The sequence below is a fragment of the Epinephelus fuscoguttatus genome, linkage group LG5, assembly GCF_011397635.1.
Source record: "Epinephelus fuscoguttatus linkage group LG5, E.fuscoguttatus.final_Chr_v1".
Classification (NCBI taxonomy): domain Eukaryota; kingdom Metazoa; phylum Chordata; class Actinopteri; order Perciformes; family Serranidae; genus Epinephelus; species Epinephelus fuscoguttatus.
The window spans coordinates 23,283,355-23,303,966 of NC_064756.1; the positions used below are offsets into that span (position 1 = coordinate 23,283,355).

Below are 20,612 nucleotides of genomic sequence, written 5' to 3' on the forward strand. Positions count from 1 at the left end.
AATACATAGGAGAATATGCCCACTTCCTCATCGGTAACCTACCCATCTACCTAGTAGTACACCCACCTCATCAATTACCACTACACCACGGTCTGCAGGCACACTCCCAGTTTGGAGAAGTGGGGGGTGTGCAGAGCCGATGCAACGTACTGCTGTGGATGGAGGAAAGCAGCTAAACATTTTAGCCACCTCAAAATGCCCCAACCCAAAAAAGTCTACAACAGTTTATGTTGTGTATTTACACCAAAAAATAAATAAATAAATAACTGGGTCACTGAACGCGATTGCTGCTGTTCTCCAGCTACCTTGACCAGTTACTTAGTTTGTGTTATTGTGTGACTTTGGTGAATCAAAACGAACCACTTTAAATGCCAAATTCACACAGTAACCCTGATGGTAGACCAGCAGCTCCTGTTCAGTAAAGTTAAATCCTTGTTTTTCTTACTGGAATTTGGCATTGAAGAGAGCAATATAACATCTTCAGTTACCCATCAGAAATTGCTGTCTGACAGTAAAGCAAAGAAAATCATCTGAATGTAGTGTACACTTAAACTGATAATTTTTTTAGGTGGCTAAAATTCAGCGATCATACAAAACATTAAAACCACTGACAGGTGAAGTGAACAACATTGACCATCTTGTTACAATGCAATGTTCTGCTGGAAAACCATGGGTTCTGGCATTCATGCGGATGCCACCTGACATGCTCCGACATGCCCCCCCCCGTAAGATTTGCTTTCACCCCACCTCACAACTCAAAACATATGCAGCTAACGGCCTGGTGCCAGGTACCAAGAGACACCCCCCAGAGGTCCTGTGTTCATGCCTTGACAGGTTAGCCTGGTTCCAGACCATAGACCCCGCCCACTCAACTGAGTAGGCTTGCATCTCTGGTCTGGCATACTGCAATGAATTTGCGATTTATCTCGTCCAAACGATGGACGGACCAATGAACGCTGGGGGTGGGGGCGGGTCTAGTGATTAGCCAATCAGCGCCACGCTAATGGCGACCGCTGCAGATCCTACAGACCACATTGACGATGCTATCGAGGTATTTCGCCACTACTCGTTTAATGGAGGACCAAATTAACAGCGATGCAGCTGGGCGTGCACGACGACGGAGACATTTTAAACGGGCAATGCTCGCTTGTTTTCTGCACCCCTGAGGCATGGATACTAATGACGTCAGATTCTGGGTGAGTCGTTGATCTCTACTGATTGGTTAGGGAAAAATCAAATTCTCTCCCCCTTGTAAATCGCCTTCAATGGAGGCGATGTCAGACTGAAGGTTCTGGGAGCTTCAGTCCGACACTCAGGCTATTGACAGGTAAGAGCCAAGTCCAGTCCAAGGAGCAACCACCGTGGATCGGGGGTACCTCTGGGGTACCAGCACATCCCTCAGATGTTCGCTGAGATTGGGATCTGAGGTATTTGGAGGCAAGGTCAACACCTTGCGCTCTTTGTCCCATTCCTGGGGTCATTCCTGAGCAGTTTTTGTGAAGTGGCATGGTGCAATGTCCTGCTGGGGGGCCACTGCCATCGACCAGTGACGTTGCCATGAGAGGGGGCCCTTGGTCTGCAACAGTGTTTGGGTGGGTGAGCACATCAAGTAGCATCCACATGAGTGCCAGGATGCAAGGTTTCAAAGCAGAACATTGCACTGTACCAAGATGATCAATGTTACTTCACCAGTGGTTTTAATGTTTTGGCTGATCAGTGAATGTTTTGTTATTTACCCCTCCACAGCAGTAAGCTACACTGCTTAGCTTCCCTGCCTGTTTCTCTAAACTGGGGTGTGCCAACTGACTAACCTGGTAAGACTTTCCTGGTGACATGAGCTCAACATTCTCTTTCAGTGGGTGGGAGTAGTCACCTTGACAGACAAACTCCTTCGGCCCACATGTAACGAAATACCAGGGAACATCGTATTCATCGCCATCTGAGCCATTTGATAAATCAAGCTTTTGCAAAATCCAATCAGAGGAATGGGGAAAACGTCTCTTCCCGCAAGAAACTCTGTGTGTGCATACTCTGGTTCTTGTTTAATTGTCGTTATTGGCTCTATTTCTGCATATTTATTGCTGTGTTTACTTTGCTAACGTTAAAGTTGGCGCTTGTGGCTTTGGGAGGTGCCATTCCTGTTGTGCAAGCTTTTACAATGCAGTCCCAGACTGCCTGCTAATGTTGTCAGCTACAGTACAGATCCTTCATTCATTTATTTGGACTTTGATTCCTGGAAGTGTTTGGGGCGGCATCGAGTCCAGACTGATACAGAGAGTGGAAAAGAATGTTGAACTCACGTCATCAGGATGGTCTTATCAGGCCACTGACTGGCATTTACTGTAGGTAATACACTGACTGTGTGTAAGCAGCTACCTCATACATATCACCTCAAAAAATCCAAAACGATCCCTTTAACCTCTGAAAGACCAGCCAAAATGTCTTCAACGTTGCTAAAATGCTTTCACTCCCAAAGCACTGGAAATGCATAATGGTCCTCACAAACACACACACACACACACACACACACACACACACACACACACACACACACAGTGAGAAACTCACTCGTTGCTGTTGCTCTTCAAGGCTGCTGGAGCTCCCTCTGTCCACAAACACAAAAGTTAGAAGTGCTGGGTCAGTGGACTAATTCCAGACTAAATGTGTAATTGTTTGGAGATGAGCAATAAATTCTGCTGAAAATAAGCTCTCTCGTCCTGTGTGAAATGCAATAGCACCCTTCTTGACACTATGATCAATATATAATTTAATAATATTCACATATGCACATTCATTCATTCATTCATCTTCTAACCGCTTCATCCTCTTGAGGGTCGCGGGGGGGCTGGAGCCTATATCCAGCTACATCGGGCGAGAGGCAGGGTTCACCCTGGACAGGTCGCCAGACTATCGCAGGGCTGACACATAGAGACAAACAACCATTCACGCTCACATTCACACCTACGGACAATTTAGAGTCTCCAATTAACCTAGTCCCCAATCTGCATGTCTTTGGACTGTGGGAGGAAGCCAGAGTGCCCGGAGAGAACCCATGCTGACACGGGGAGAACATGCAAACTCCACACAGAAGGGCTCCCACGCCCGGGATCGAACCGGCAACCCTCTTGCTGTGAGGCGAGAGTGCTAACCACCACACCACCGTGCCGCCCCACATATGCACATAGAATTTTAAAAAAAAATATATGTAATTTTACTTTTACTTAAATATGTATGTGCCATGTTTTGTTACTGTTCATTTCAAGTCACACCCATGAGAGTGAGAACAAAAGTCACATAGGAAAGCTCCGACGAACTGTGAGAATGTTTGCAGACTCAGCAGGGGCGTTTGCTCAAAGATACAGTATTCTAATACTCATTCCATCCCAACATATTGGCATCTAAAATAAGAGACATGCATACACAGACTGCACCTTGTCAGCTTTCCCTTGCTCAAAAACCTGCCCAATTCTCCAGGGTCAAATCAGACGCACACGCTTTTCCACCTCCTCAATTTACATCCTCCGGCTTCACTGTCAATGATCACTCATCACAACATGCTGTGAAATGTTGCGTCACTACAATGCAGTCTGTGCTGTCTTTTTTTCCCGACTCCAGCCCACATGGAAAAGTAGACACATCCCACGTTTAATGGCATGCAACAGAAAAATGTCATTACAATTTACACGCACTTTTCATGAGCTTGAGGCGTGCTGTGACAATAGAATTGTAATTAATTAATTTTAATGCTTTATGATTTGATGTCAGTGATTATCTCCTCTCAAACCACAAGACTATAGATCATTACAGCCAGCAGGATAATTGCGCTACTTCCGCGACACAGTTGCGCACATCCAAAAACCGTTTAAGGCAGGTGCTGGACCAGTTAAACATGCTGAAAGGTCCGCACACTGCAGCTCCCTAACATTAATTTTGAGCATATTCACACTAGGGCTGTCAGACCGAACTTCGCTATTCGAAAACAATTCGAATTATTGTAAAAGTAAGCATATTCAAAGCTGGAAACTAAGGTTCGAATATTTTGAAGAAAAAGAAAACAAACAAACAAAAAAAAAAACGGCACTCTATCGTGCATTAACAGATGTTTTTTGGGGAAATACATGACTGTCAGAGAAGCCCCGTTTACAAACTGACCTACAATCCATCTCTCCTCTCCTCTCCTCTCCTCTCCTCTCATCTCTCTCTTCTCAGCGGAGGGCGCCCTGTCAGCCCTGCGCTGACAGTGACAGGGCGCATCTCTTTGATCCGAAGTGACACAGCCCGTTTGCTCATGCTTCGGGGTCGTTCAATAGAGTAATTGCAAATAAATATTGTTTTAATGTGTAACTATTGAAATGTTGTAGCCTATACCAAGGAAAGATTCGAATATTGTTCGAATTTTTAACATAAAAAACATTAAAAATTCGAATCTGATTTTGGGGGAAGATTGACAGCCCTGCTTCACACGTCTGGAGGAGACTGAAGAAGAGCACTCACTCAAAACGGCCCTTGTGGATTAACTGCACTTAAAGAAGCATTTGTTCCAGATTTATTGCCACTTGGGCAACGCGCCTCACACATACACATACCTGTCTCCCACCCCCAACCCCTTGACTCTTATTCTCACACGCTCACTCACACTTAAATTTAAAATACCATCCCAGCTTGGACGTGGAAAAAAAACCTGAACACATACATGACAAATGAGAGAAGAAGAAATGATCTCTGGGATGGCTCACTGAACATGCTGCGTAATTAGCCTAAGGATATTTAATCAGGTCTACTTACCACAGCCAGTGGGAAATCCGCAAATCAGCCAAACTGGAAAAATGCAACCAGATGCATGAGTATATTGGTAACAAACTGTCACTGCCATAAATCCAAAATGTACTTGTGTAAAAGATGCGCCCATAGCCTACCCAGTGCGAGAGCCCAGCAGATCATCTTGCTGCTGACCTGCTGTACCGCAGAATGAGATGCGCTATGATGCTGAGGCAGGCCTGCTTTAAAACACTGCCAATGAGCCACTCCTACCACGTGATACACACCTAAAAATATGTCACCCATAAAGCTTCTGAGTTAAGACGTCCTCCATCGACAGCGCTCACCAGTGTAGATGTGACTCATGATTGAAGCTTCCTCTTTTTTATCAAAGGTACGAACATGAGGTGTTGCATCAGGTGGAACAGGCTGAACTTCACATGACGCAAAGGGGCAAAGGGACAAAGGGACAGCTGGTGAAAAATTACACGAGAGATTCAGGCTGTTTGCGTGCAGTGCGTAAGCTTATTTTTCCCAGTTTATATTGACGCACAAATTGTGGAATGTTACATGCAGGCTCACGTGTCTGGTGAAGTTGGGGTGGTCCTCCGGGAAGACCCGATCTCGAAGCCGATGTAAGGAGGTGGACACCACTTCGTGAAGGCGTAGGTTTTTAGATGGAGGGGAGTTCCTGGTGAATTTTTATGCATGAATTTGTGCCTTGTCTGCATCAATTTATGGTGTAAATGCCGTTAATTATGCTAAAACAAAAGTCCTGTACCTTTATGGTTTTATTGGGGGGGGGGGGGGGTGAAGGATGTAAGTTGTGGTAAGGAACAAAGCCCACAAGACAACACTCATGGTCCAGCTGTCAGCTGTGTGAGTGACTCCACATTTGTCTTTCCTTAACTGGCCACAATGACCAAAAGATGGTCAGAACAGACTAAAACGTGTTTGTTTTTTCTCTGACTAATCTCATATTTCACCAGGCCTGTTGTCACATTGGAGCCTGAGAACTTAGATCCACATTTCTCAGTTGAATGTCAATATTGCAAACCCCAGAGAAATAAGGTCGAAGTGTAACCGTTCAAGTAGCCTATCTTCAAATAGTCTAGTTGGTGGGAAAGGGATGGATAAGACAGGCCAGGCTGGACTCGAGCCCAGCCGCTGCGGCCGGGCTCGAGTCCAGCCTGGCCGCTGCGGCAGCACCCCAGTATACGGGGTGCCTGCTCCATCCACCACATATTGCAATACAGTTTGTAAGCGATAATTTAACGCGACAATTCAACACAGTGGTACAGTGGTTAGCGTTGTTGCCTCACCGCAGGAGGGTTCCTGGTTTTGAACCCAAGGTGGAGGAGCCATCATGTGCAGAAGTGTATGTTCTCACTGTGTCAGCGTGGGTTTTTTTTCCAGGTACTCCAGCTTCCTCTGACAGCAAAGACATGCAGGTTAACTGGTGACTGAATTGGCCGAAGGTGTGAATGTGAGCATGAATGGTTGTCTGTCTCTATGTGTCAGCCCTGTGATAGCCTTCTTGACTTTGGAGGAATACCTTCACACTCATGGACCGCGGAACGCATCTGAACAAGGGGGGGGGGGGGGGGGGGCGCCAAAATTTCAGTACAGTACACGCATGAACACGAACACACGCTTGCTCAGATTACCATTCTAACATTCACACACAACAGGCCAAGCCTATTTACGCTCATGCATCTGCACCAAGTTCCTGTGTTGACATCCTGTCGCTAGGCTATATCTTCTTCTTTTTCTTCTTCTTCTACTGTTTAATGCGGACCCGCGGCGGGACCCAATCCCAATGCAGCCCTCTAAGTCAGAGTACAAAAGTTACCCGGGCCATGGCCCCCCTGGCCCCCCCGGTTCCGCGGTCTATATTCATACTAATCAGTATTGTCTCTCTTTTAACCTGCAACTGGACAAATTATCAAAGCAAGTAAACAAATTTGTAATCGTGACACACTGACAAACCGCATGTTAGGTGTTTGAAAGAGGGTGAAAACAGGTCATAGACATTCAGCCTGAATATCATCCTGCTGCTGCCTCATGACCAGGGTCCCACGGCTGGCCTGGACCAACCCCTGCTGGGCAAGAGGCAAAGTCTCCAGTAACAGATATGATGGAGCTCCCTCCTGTGAGCCTTAATTCACAGTTTGGAAGAATTCATCACCTTTTATATGCTTAAATTGACCCTACATGGAGATTCAGCTGACTGTAAATGGCATGTACCGGATATGATGCTTTAAAAAAAAAAAAAAAAATAATAATAATAATAATTACAGAGAGGTACCTGCCAATTTTTGAATATCATAGTGTCGGTATTTCAACACAGACGTCAGTCGGGTTTGGTCTTGTCTTTGCACCACTTCAAGTCTCACTGGTGGAGCTGAAATGATGAAATCAGGAAGGAAAAAAACAGCGGTAAAAAAATATTGCCGGGCATGGGACCTTTATAACTCACATCCTGACTAATGATGTGGGTGTTGCGTTTCCCAAAAGCTTCTCCATTTATGTGTGGCGTGCAGACATCTCTGTCAGCGAGATGTGTTATATATATAGATGAGTTAGACAAATGTATTAACCTCCCATTGTGTCTGCCTGTTCATTTTCTGTCCAGCCTGACATTTTTAAAAAAAAAACTCCCCTGAGCAGGGCTTCACTTCTATGGATATCCTAACCATATTATTATTATTAACATTATTATTATTATTATTATATTTTTCGTTGTATATATTTTTTTTTCTCTCCATAAGAATAAAGTCTAAAATATTATAAATGGAAACAAAACATGACCAACCCTGATATGAACGTGAAAGTAAGGCCCCGACGTCCTCAGCAGAGGCCATAAGATCGAAATGAGGCGCTCGTCACGCTCAGCTAAAACGCTGATATGAAAGCAAATTCAGAGCCATATGTTTAACAAACAAAAGCCGTGTTTTTGTTTTCAGATGGTCGTTAACTGCGCGTTTAATTCAGAGACACTTTCAAATAAATCCCACACCCCACATGTGGCTGGGTTTGAAATCTTGTCCAGACCAAAAGATCTATCGCATCTTCTATCGCTGCAAATTCAGCTTATACTTATGTTTAATGCATTCAAACATATAATCTGCTTCAGGGTCTACTATGCCAAGTGTGCGCTGACTGTGTGTGCGGGCAAAATATAGCGAAAATATATATTCACAGATCGGCTTACCACTCTTCCTCACACACCGGAGGAAAGTAGATAGCTAGATAGATAGATATATAGATAGATAGATAGATAGATAGATAGATAGATAGATAGATAGATAGATAGATAGATATATAGATAGATAGATAGATAGATAGATAGATGTGTGCACATGCACCAACACACTCATGACACATTCTCACGAGCACATATCCATATTTTTAAGACACATGATAAATAAGTAAGCAAAAACAGTAAACAGTTATTGCACAGAGTCCATTGTGCAGCCGGAGTACCACACAGAGCAGCAGTATATTATACGCGCGTAACGGTGCAGTGGTAAAAACGGATCAAAAGCTCTTCTGATGATGTGGGGGGTGTCCAGACTCCAGGTCAGGTCCTCAGCTATGTGCACCCTCGGGAACTTAAAGCTTGCGACCCTCTCTGCCTCTTTCCCGTTCATGTACAGTCGCACATGTACTGTGATGAGTTTTTCTGCTTTTCCTAAAGTCGATTATCATTTCTTTTTTTCCCCGATGAGGTCGTAGTCCTTGCTCCATAGATAGGGTCTAGACTTCTTCCCTGTAAGCGGTTTAACTATAGTTTGATATGAGTCCCACTGTGGCTATGGGAGAGTAGCCGTGGGTGAAAAGCGAGTGGAGAGCTGGACAGAGAACCCACAGAATTCCAACTATTTTCCAACTATTTTAACGGATAGGAGAGCTGCGTAATCCAACACGAGTCGTTCTGACAAACTCTCCCCACTATGGTTTCAAATATATAGCTGAAGGCCTGAAGAAAATATACAGAAATCTAGATGAATGTTTCTGTGCAATCTCTGAAGCTGTTTAACTTCATGAGAAGACCGAATTTTCTAATGTGCTGTTGCTCCTGACTGCATGACTTCACAAGCTTCCATTTATTGTTAGAGGAAAAATAATTGATCATTAATAATAAGTCGATTCATTTAGCAGTGCTAAAGTTCAAATCAAAAATGTCATGTATTGTTGCAGCTATATTTCTCCTACATTATAGGCTACAGCACACAGTGCACACCTGTAGGCATACGTTTTAAAATGAGTGAAGCAGTTTAGATGTGTTTGACAAGCAAATGCGGAACCACATCACCTCTTTCGTTTGTGTCTTCTGATAACTTAGAGGATTTCAACCCCAGCATTACAAAAAAAAATCACACACGGTGGATGTGTGATTGAGTTGAAAATGTCTCTGAAATACACGTGTAATTAACGATCAATTTAAAACAAATAGACAGTTATTTTTTTTATTCTTATATATTTTTTGTATTAACATTCATAACAGTGTTTTAACGGAGCGCAATGAGGCGCCTCGAGCTCGATCCTGTTCACTGTCATAACTGGGTGCATACGCACACCACTGCTACCTCCATTACTACTGCTAATAATAATAATAATGATAATAATTATAATAGTAATAACAAGCAATAATGATAATGTCAGCGTGGTTTTTCTCCGGGTCATCCGGGTACCTCTCACAGTGCAGACAGCATACTCATAAACGTGATTTAAATTTCTGCCTCCGTGTGTGTCTGCCCCTGTGATCGTTTGGCAACCTTTTGAGCCTGGCCTGAAAAAATGAATCATCTTCATCATCATAATGGATAGGAAATGAGCGCGATTCCACACATGTGCAGCCTATTGTGTTGACGTCGATATGTCATCTTGTTTTTCTTTGTAGGTGCTTTGATGATGTTCCCTGTAAATCCACCGCTAGACAGTTTACACTTTTTGTAATTAGTCTTTTTGCACCCAAGGAAAAAAACATGAGGTCAGGGAAGTGTTTTTTTTTGTTTTGTTTTTTTTGCAAATTTCAAGCAGGACACATGAAGCTGTCACACACAATTCATGGAAGCTAAACACGTCATTTGCCAAACCTACCTCAGCTGCTGTTAAACTAGACGGAGATCTGGCGGCGAGACTAATGTTAAACTTATTCTTGGGCCTGAAGCGGAATGATCACGTCATAATCAGAGTAATTAGGAGCATCAAAAACAAAAACAAAAAACTATTGCTGCATGCAACCTACACACGTCATTCATCAGAACCTCAGCTGTAGTCTCAGTTTGTCCTCAAGCAACAAACTAATAAAACACTGAGTGAGACAAGACCAGACAGAGGTTCATGTTGAAATAGTTATCTGCCATATTGGCAGTTTGCCTTCATGAAGTAGCTAAACAAGGTTAAAAAGTTCATTAAATCCAGTATGTCTGCTCTCTTTAATATGATCAGCAAGCCAGCTCCATTCACAACCCAGACTCAGGTGTGGTTCTGATGTCAGTTTTCCTAAACTGTTAGACAGTCCTCACATTGTCAGACAACTTGACTCTGACATTTACGTTTACTCTCCATTGTTGGAGAGATAAATCATAAATATTATGACTTCATCAGCATCACCACTTTTGCTTCCTGATACCGATTCCGATGCCTGAACCTTAGATATCTGCCGATACCAAGTACCGATCCGATACCAGCATGTTAAATAAAAATGGATGGGATATGAATTGTTGTAGCCTATGTCTCATCTCCTAAAACTCTATATAAAATATTAAGAAATACATACTTAACAGTAGAATGAATGCCACCATCCAACCTGATAGACTGCTCAAATGACATAAACACTTGGATGACCTGCAGCTACCTCAGACTTAACCAGGATAAATCAGAAGCCATCATCATTGCCTCCCCATCTACACTCCATAAGGTCTCCCACCTCTACTTTAACATCCCTGGGTTCATCACTTCCTCTGTCACTGAAGTCAGAAATCTTGGTGTTATGTTCGACTCCACCCTCTCCTTTGACACACACATCATGAACATCACCAAAACTGCTTTCTTTCACCTGAAAAACATTTCTTGTCTACGCCCCTCTCTCTCCCAATCTATTGCAGAAACTCTCATCATTCATTTGTTACATCCCAGTTAGATTATGCAATTCACTTCTCATTGGTCTACCCACCCACAGGTTAAACAGACTTCAGTATGTTCAGAATTCAGCCGCCAGACTTCTTTGCCACACACAGCCCAGGGATCACATTTCACCTACTCTTCAACAACTGCATTGGCTCCCAATAAAATATTGCATCCATTTCAAACTACTCCTTCTGGTTTTCAAATCTGTCCACGGCTTGGCCCCTCCTTATCTGTCTGGCTGCCTTCTTCCACACAAATCCATTCCTCAGATACACATCTTCTCACCATTCCCCCCTCCAGACTCTGCACTATGGGTGGCAGGGCATTCAGTGTTGCTGGCCCCCATCTCTGGAATGCTCTGCCCCTTGTCCTGTGCCAGTGCACGTCCCTGGTTTCTTTTAAATGTCAACTGAAAGCGCAACTTTCTAAATTAGCCTTCCTTGTTTTGTAATTTTATTGTTAACTCAGTGTTTTATACTTTTATTTTGTGCTGTTACGTTATCTTGATTGAACACTGTTGATGTTTTATTGTCTTTGATTGTAAAGTGTCCTTGGGTGTCAAGAAAGGCGCTTTTAAATAAAATTTATTATTATTATTATTATTATTATTGTTATTATTATTTTTATTATTATTATAAAACTTTTTTATTATTATCCAGTGTTGACAGAGATCGAGACAGAGGTTAAAGTGCAGCCACACAATTTGGTAATGAAAAAAAAAGACATTTTAAAGGCTACAGTAGAATGCTTTTTAAACTCTGCTCCGTTCCGTTTCGTTTGCCTGTAGCGTGCATATGTGTAATGACCTGAGGCATTACGAGGTACCGGATTGGTCATAGGCTGTACTCGTCAATACCCAATACCGCATTTTAGGCAGTATTGGAGGCATTTCTGATACTGGTATCGGTATTGGTACAACTAATTAAGAGTGGAAAGCTATGTCATGATGGAGGCACTTATTACTGTAATTTTGAAAAGTGGTAAAGACCCAGTGGTGTAGTGGAGGGGTATACTCAGGTATACAGGGTATACCCACTTCTTTTTCTATCCCCACCTATCAGCTAAAAAGCCATTTTAATATACAGGAGAGTATGCCCACTTCCTCATCGGTAACCTACCTATCTACCTAGTAGTACACCCACCTCATCAATTATCACTACACCACTGTAAAGACCCAATGGATTGTAAAAGTTACAGGCCTGTCTCATTGCTTGGCTATGATGAGAAGGTGTTGTCCAAGCTTCTGTCTAACAGACTTATTAAAGTTGTCACAACCCTGATCCACCCTGATCAGGTTGGTTTTATCCCCAAACGCAGCTATGCTGACAATATCAGATGCCTAATTAACATTATGTGGACCAGCTGTAATGATAATTCCCCAGCAGCTGCCATCGCTCTGGATGCAGAAAAAGCATTTGACAGGGTTGAGTGGCTCTATCTATTTCTCACCCTGGAGTCATTTGGTTTTAGCGATAAATTTATTACTTGGATACAACTCCTGTATACCCATCCCAAAGCTGCAGGGTTAACTAATGGGCTGGTTTGAACTGGGAAGGGGGACCTTGCAAAGTGACGGTATTTCCCCATGTCTGTTCGCATTGGCCCTCGAACCCCTGGCGACAGCCATCTGCCTGGATCTGTCAATTCCTGGGTTAGGAATTGGTCAGTCAAACCACAAGCTTATGTTATACACAGACAATATCGTTATTTTTGTCTCTGAGCCTGAGCACTCACTGCCTGCATTATTTAAATTTTTACATACATTTTCTCACCTTGCAGGTTACAAAGTTAATTGGCTGAAATCCAAAGCCCTCCCTTTAACCTTACATTGCCCAAGGACCATGTTCCAGAGAGGAGACTTTTCCTGGCCTCGTAATGGCATCAAATACCTGTATGTCATTACCCCCTCTAAATTACCAGACCTAGTAAAGGTCAATATTGAACCTGTGTTTGACCAATTTTCAGCAGATATTGAAAGATGGACCCCTCTTTTCTTATCACTGTGGGGGAAAGCCAATGTGAAAATGGCCTGTGCACCTAAGTTTAATTATATTCTCCAGGCACTCCCAGTTAGAATTCCGCTTAAATATTTTAAACAATTTGATAAGCTTTGCAACAGATTTCTTTTATAAAGCAAGCAACCATTCCTTTGGCAACAGTGGGTTGAAAGGAGTACTGGGTGATTTATATGATGGCGGGCAGCATATTGAAATCATTCACAGCACTGGTACAGCAATTCGGCCTCCCTCAATAACAGTTTTGGAGATATCTTCAGATTAGACATTTCCTATCCCAAACCTTTGGCTCTACTATAACAGCCCCTCCAAGCTCCAATGTGTACTCCTTTATGATTAAAGTATTTGGTTCAGGTCATAAGGCCTCAAAATATTACTCCCTGTTGCCTAAAGGCTCAAATAGCAAGGGCTCCAATTTGAAGTCAGCCTGGGAGACAGATCTCAATCTTTCATGTTATATACAGAGGAGAAATGGAACAACATCTTAAAGAACTATAAGAAGATATCAAGGGAACTTAGAACAAGACTAGTGCAGTTTAGAATAATGAACAGAGTGGGTTTGTCCCAATACCCATACTTCCCCTAGAAATACCCACTTGCACTTGGTTGTGTGTGTTCACGTTTGGGTGAGTGGTGTCCCAAAACAGAATTGAGGTAGTGGAAGTGGTTTCCAACACTTAAAACCCGCTCTAGATTCTAAGGGAGCCCTGACCCACACTTACAACGAAGTGGAAGATGAAGTCAGCAATTTCGGCAAGTTTTGGAAAATGCTGTGGTCCTGCACAGTTGTACAAAAATTCTGGTCAGCCATACATGGGTGGCCCCCTTCCTCTTAAAGCTCAGGCAGACTGGGTCCAGACAGTCCCTATGCTGGGAAGGAAGCTCAGGAAGTTACAGACTGGAAGGCGATCACCCTCCCACCAGCTAGTGTGGTTCTCCCAGTTGGGTATTGTGGCAGCATACGAGGGCCTTTCTTTTAGGCTCACCAACCAGGTGGAGAAATATCACGCTAAGTGGAAAAATACATCTCCTTTATTCACGGACCCTGACAAATATATATGTTAACATTTTGGCTCATATCCCAGGGAATCATTTAGACCTTTGTTAATAACCACGTAACAACCTAAGTATCTGCCAGTGAAACTTCTTATATGCCTTGCGTACCATCTTTGTGCTTTTGTTTATTTTATGTTAGTTTGTATTTTCCTTTTGCTAGTCTCAGTGTTGTCTGCTCCGTAGCTATATTACACTGCCATATGATGCATTCTCGGAACCCATCGGCTGTATCGCCGTCTGACTTCCGGCAGACAGTGATACAGCCTCTGGGGGCAGACCCCCGATTTTTTGGCATTCCAGTTTGATTTGGGCAGAGGAGGTGAATTTCCGTTTCCTACTTCCGTTTATATATAAGTAAATATGCTGAACCATTGGGATGGATTCAGAGTTTGCAGTGACGCCAATTATGTTCCGCCTCGTTAGTTCACCGCACGGACAGTTTAACCTGGCAACAACTGCAGTTGGCTCAAACGTGATTGGTTAATATCACGCGGACTACAAACAGCCTACAACCGGAAACCAGGGCTCTTCCACTCTGCTTGCGGAGGCAAGATCTCCGGGGTTTGCCTACAGACTCTACATTCACTGAATGTAGAGAGAATGTTTGGAGCAGCTACCGCGAAGGCGCTATCTCCCTTACCCACTAGTCTCATTCGTTGGACAGTAAAAAGACATTTTTCTGAGGATCAAAGTGGTCTAGTATTCTTTATCAGCAGCATCTCTGTGTCTTCACAGAGCAGCAACTAATCCATCAACATGTGGACATGAGGACATAATTACAGGAAAAGTGTGTGTGCTGATTCTATGGACAGACAGGATGTACTGAAGCAGTGCGCAATTTACAGCCAACAGGCTAAATCTCGCCTGTCATACGGTGCCAGGTTTTGGTTTTTTTTTGATACCTTGAATGTAAATAAGGTGCCAGAGTGCATTTAAAACATCAAGGAGCTTGTTGGGGTTATCATTTATATACAAGTCATCAATGGAAGGATTACATATCTCATCTGGCCTGGGAACACCTTGGGGTCCCCCAGTAGGAGCTGGAAAGCGTTGCTGGGGAGAGGGATGTCTGGGGTGCTTTGCTTGGCCTGCTGCCCTTGTGAATTGGCATGATTGTATATTTACTGGCCCCTGGCCTCCTGTCATTTTGCAAAAGTGGCTCCCAGGCAAAACAAGCTAAGCATCTCTAGCCCACAGTGTCTGAGAAAGATTACCGGCCAAAATCAGCACATGGGTTGCAGGCTGACAGCCACAGTCTGATGAGTCAAACTAAAGACATGACTAAGAATAAAAAATGGGTCAGGGACTGGGGCATTCACCAAAACCATTAAGAACTGTCTGCATCCTTCACTGAAAGAAATGAAACAAAAACCATTATGTGAAATACTTAACATTTAAAATCATTTTTTATTATTTTTGGAGTCCTTGAGTCGGCTTCCTGTGTATCCTGATGTTTCCTGCTCTCTGTGAGCATCTGGCACATGCTTTTGATCTAAGTTTGATTATAAAGAGCAACCAGTCATCTCTCTTTTTTTAAGTAAAAGTATGTCTTAAAACATGATTATTATAAGCAACATGTAATGAAAGTATCAAAAATTAAAGTACTCAGTCAGCAGGCAGGTTATTGGATTTTTATGATTTGTCAAGGTGGGGCTCTAAATAAAAAGTGTTAATGGAGAATGCATCCTATTTCTATACGAGAATTTTAATCATACTAGCAGTGTGTCTCTGGTTTGCTCGTTGTTTAAGCCATTCAATTTCTCACACATGATGACATGACATTAATAATCTCCTAACCTTTAATGCGGCGCCACCATGAGGCAGACATTTGAGGCAATACATGAAATGTGTTAACAACTGTTTGATGGATTGCCATGAAATTCTTTGCAGACATTCATGTTGCCATCAGGATGAAATGTAATCACATTGGTGACTGTCTGACTTTGTGTTGTTCCATAATCTTAAAATAAAAAGTCATTTGTCCAGTACTTTGGTTTATGAGCAAATACCTGCAAAAATAATGGCATTCCCGTCAGCCTCAGCTATACTTAGAGTGATATGTAAAAGTTTGGGCAACCCTGGTCAACATTTTATGCAATATTAGCGTGTTACATTGGTTTGTACAATTTCTGAGCAAAATAAAAGGATAGCACAATGCAAAAGTTTGGGCACCCCAAGACATTTGAGCTATAAGACAACTTTTATCAGGGTCTCAGACCTGAATTAGCTTGTTAGGTGGTTCACAAAAGTATGATAAAGAATAGGACACGCACATCCCCGAAGCCCACTGGGGTGGGTACTGGATCACAAAGTATCAAAAGCATGAAAAAAGAAAAAAGCGATCCGCACACCAAAAGAGCTCCCGTATGCAATTTTTATTTTGCGTGACGTTTCGAGCGTGATGCTCTTCCTCAGGTGGTTCACAGTCATCATTAGGAAAGGCCGGGTGATTCAAATTTTAAAGCTTTATAAACACCCTGACTCCTTAAAGTTGGTCCCAACAATCAGCTGCCATGGACTCCTCTAAACAGCTGCCTAGTAGCCTGGTAAGACCATCCTGAAGTAACAAACACTTTTCAGAAATTACAGTCCAATTGGGCCAATCAGGGATGGCATTGTAGGTGATGATGTAGAATGCAGGCCAATTGCTTGCAGAACAGTAATGGCAGCTCCCATAGTAGCAAGTGCTAACTCTAACATTAGCAAACACAGCGATAAGTGAAGTTATTGCAGAAATAGTCAATAACAAAAGTCAAATAAGAGCATGAGTATGCACTTGCAGAGTTTTTCACCATTCTTCTGACTAATTAGTGTTTCTTTTTTTTTAAGATTTTTTTGGGGGGGGCATTTTCAAGCCTTTAATTGATAGGACAGATGAGTGTGAAGGGGGGTGGGGGGTGGGGGGTGGGGTGGGGTGGGGGGGGGGACATGCAGCAAAGGGCCGCAGGCTGGCGTCGAACCCAGGCTGCTGCGTAAACAGCCTTGTACATGGGGCGCCTGCTCTACCACTAAGCCACACCGGCGCCCCTTAACTAGTGTTTCTGTCAAAGAAGACTGGTGACTATGAACAGGGTCAGCAGCAAAACTAATTTTAGCCACACAAGATTAAGACCACCTACAACAAAACAAACAAATGAGACAAACCAGCTGCTTGGTCTTTCAGTGTAAAGTATTCAACTTTCCACCGCTGTTGAAAGTGGCAGCCCTTGCTGTCTACTACTGTCTGCTGTTTGCTGACTCTTTGTCTGCTTTTTGTTTATGGAAACACATTATTTCCATCTGAGTAGTTCTCATGTGGGGTGTGTCTACAAACTGTATGATGCCATCATGAAGTGAATGGAAAAAATGCGAAGTGATCTTGTTTGATTAACCAATATTATGTGGTGGGCCACATGTACTTTAATTTAAAATCAGTCTACGGGCCACGATTGGCCCCTGGGCCTGACTTTGGACATGCCTGATGTAAAGGCTCAGTAAAAACAGGTTTGGATCCAATAGCATGACTCTGAGATTATAAATAGAATAAAAAGTTTAAGTTTACTCAAGCTCAAAAACAGTCAAACGTCAAAACCAGGGGCAGGTGGAAGTGGCATGGCTGGGGGGGAAGCAGGTGAAAAAATGTGAGATTAGGAATTGGCTGATATTGTGACAACTTAAGCAAGCCTAGTTTACATTACACGATTTTCACCCCACAAAATGCGTCGCAGAGACTATCGTAATCTTTTGAGTGTTCATACCTGGCGACAAGTGTTTCTCTCATCGGGAGTCTCGCCAACTGCGTTACGACCTGTGTGTGCACACAACAAGATTTCTCCACAGAGTCCTCAACACCGACAGAGGCCCACATAACGCGGTGATGTCACCAAAACTACGTTTTTTAACTTGGAGACAACACATCGTAAAGGCATGGATATTCTTCCCAGTGTTGAATCAGATCTGCCTCCAGGGCCTGGGTCCAAACACAACGCACTCCCCATGATCCTGTGGACGCCACCATTGTTGTTGTTGCTTGCCAGCTTGTCAGGGTTGACAGATCTTGGGAGAGAAACAAGCAACCAGGGCTATGGAAACAAGCCCAAAAGAAGTGACGGATATAGAGAAAGGCGATGTTTAGAGAGCAAGCCCAAATAAGCAACTCCACTTTAGAATCAAGCCCAAAAAAACGCAATCCGCAACTACCAATATTTGTAAGCAATTTTACAAAAAAACAAGTCCAAAGTCATAGCTAATAAGCGGACCTGGCAACCCTGCAGGTTGTCCTCCTTACATTTCTTCCGTCCTCCTGCGTGCTGACGTGGGACATCTCTCATTGGCTGATGCTCTTTGTCAGTCGTGTTAAGGCCAGTTTCCACCAGATGCGTGTTGGTTGCATCTCCGCTCCGGCACGGCAGTGGAGCCGATAGGATTCCATTCTAGTCAATGTGTGTGTTTCCACCGGCTGCTGCTGTGCTGCGTTCCGGCTCCGTCTCAGCTCTGGCACTCCGGAGCCCTCCGCAACAGATACGCAGGACTTCTATTTTTGCCGGACGCCGGAGCACAACGCAGCAATTCAGCACAGAGCAGATCGTGCGGGGAAGGAAGTCGTGCACAGAAACACGATAAAACATCCGGTTAATTTTCAAAATAACATACACAGTGTTCACGGCGGATCATATTTCCCTGCACTACACCTTAAAAACTACATAATGGGCAGAGGCAGGCCTGAAGTCAACAGGTCAGAGGTTTTCAGACGTCATTTCACCCCATGAACACCATGGACGAGGAGATATTAATCATGGCAGTGCACCGAGATGTCTTCCGGCGGAGCTGCACCGCACCGCACAGCAAACGCAGCCGGTGGGTATTGACGGATGGCGGAGCACGCAGCGGATAACCAGCACTGCCGTTCTGCGGTTCTGCAACGGACACGCATCCAGTGGAAATCCCGCGTCAGACTTCTCTAGTTTTCTAGCATGCCAGATCGTCGAGTCAGACTATCTGCCAATTCACCTCCTACCCAAGGTGGCTCTCAAGATCCTCTGCGACATCAAAATCGCGGAAAATTGTGTAATGTGAACTAGGCTTGAAGTGTTGAGTGCTGATTAATAAATGTCGACTTCCTAACATGGTCAGATAGTGAACCAATAAAGACGAACAATGAGTCTCCACTTCCTATCACTGTACAAAAATGGAGACAAAATGGAGTTGACAAAAAGTTATATATTAATTAAAATTTCTAATTTTTAGTTGTAGTAAGAAGTCATCTTACTTTCCAAAGCCGCTTAGAGTTCTCTTAATGCTAATCAAAATACTAATTTTTAAAGTCTTATTTAGTTTTGATTTAGAACGGCTACGGAGTTAACATGTTATGGTTGAGACACACTCGATAGTTTCATTTAATGAGTACATTAAAAAAGTATGCTTACCAGTACTTCAGCAGCATCCCTGCCTTTTTGAAAACCAGGAAGTAAGACAGGAGTCCTTAAGATATTGCCAACTCCTTTCATGCCTGATTCTGTATTTTTGTAGAGATCTGATGGAGAGACACATCTTTAAAGGGCTAACATTTTCACAAAAATACATTAAAAAAAAAAGATAATTATAGCAGTACATTTTTACTCCAAAGTTTTAAGTACCTACTGTTAGTTTGAGAATTTAAAGGATTTCAACACATTTTTTAGTCAAAGTTTGCTTCTTTGCTAGCAAAAGTGTGTTTTCTGGCACGGGGCAGGTTTACAAGTCAAAACAGATAGCAGATCAAAAGATTTTATAAATTATGTTTATTTAATATAAATATAGAAATAGGATTTCACCCCACGAACAGAATAACTGTATTGATAAGTTATAATTTTAAGGTTTTTTGTTTTTGGTATGATGTTATTTGTCCCAATTGTCAAAAATGGGTGAATAGGTAAACATTAGATTGCTATCATTGTCATTGTTAGCATGCTGACATTTAGCTCAAGCAGCGGACGCAGGTATGCGTGGGACATATCCCCCGTACTTCGCGTATCTGTGCCCTCTGTCCCCCGCACTTTCTACAGCTGTTACAACAGTTCAATTCGTTTTGAACATGTGGTAACGTGTTTTTCCGAGCCGTCTTTAAACGCACCATGAGTAGAGGGCGCCAGGCAAGTTAAGCTAGTTAACAGGGTCAGGGAGGAGACAGTGGACCAGAGGCCAGCAAGGATGATCATGCGGGGTCTTCACAGGTGAGGAGAGAATATAACTGGCTGAGAAAATATATCCATAGCATAAAAGTGACTTTGAGCTTAATTTCCACAGCTATGTCACCACTACTATCCATCCATCCATTTTCTAACCGCTTCATCCTCTTGAGGGTAGCAGGGAGCTGGAGCCTATCCCAGCTGACATCGGGCAAGAGGCAGGGTACACCCTGGACAGGTCGCCAGACTATGTCAGGGCTGACACATAGAGACAGACAACCATTCACGCTCACATTCACACCTATGGACAATTTAGAGTTATCAGTTAACCTAATCTGCATGTCTTTTGACTGTGGAAGGAAGCTGGAGTGCCCCGGAGAGAACCCACGCTGACACGGGGAGAACATGCAAACTCCGCACAAAGGGGCTCCCACACCCGGGATCGAACAGGGAACCCTCTTGCTGTGAGGTGACAGTGCTAACCACCACACCACCGTGC

At 43.3% G+C, this 20,612-nt stretch overlaps 1 protein-coding gene across 7 annotated transcripts in view; it reads right to left on the bottom strand.

The window, feature by feature from the left end:
- The window catches only part of LOC125889260 (galaxin-like), a 35,694-nt gene extending 30,702 nt beyond the window's left edge, over positions 1–4,992 (bottom strand). For 5 of the 7 annotated variants that reach the window (XM_049577090.1, XM_049577089.1, XM_049577088.1 and 2 more), the window contains exons 1-3: positions 4,917–4,991; positions 4,786–4,818; positions 2,569–2,605 (exon numbers count right to left, since the gene is read on the bottom strand). In XM_049577090.1, coding sequence (XP_049433047.1) covers positions 2,569–2,605; positions 4,786–4,818; positions 4,917–4,941 — 95 coding nt within the window. In that variant the 5' untranslated portion in view covers positions 4,942–4,991. Of the gene's footprint in view, positions 1–2,568; positions 2,606–4,785; positions 4,819–4,916 lie in introns of all 7 variants that reach the window. The other 2 variants (XM_049577086.1, XM_049577091.1) reach the window with 1 other exon arrangement.
- Between the last annotated feature and the right edge of the window lie 15,620 nt (positions 4,993–20,612).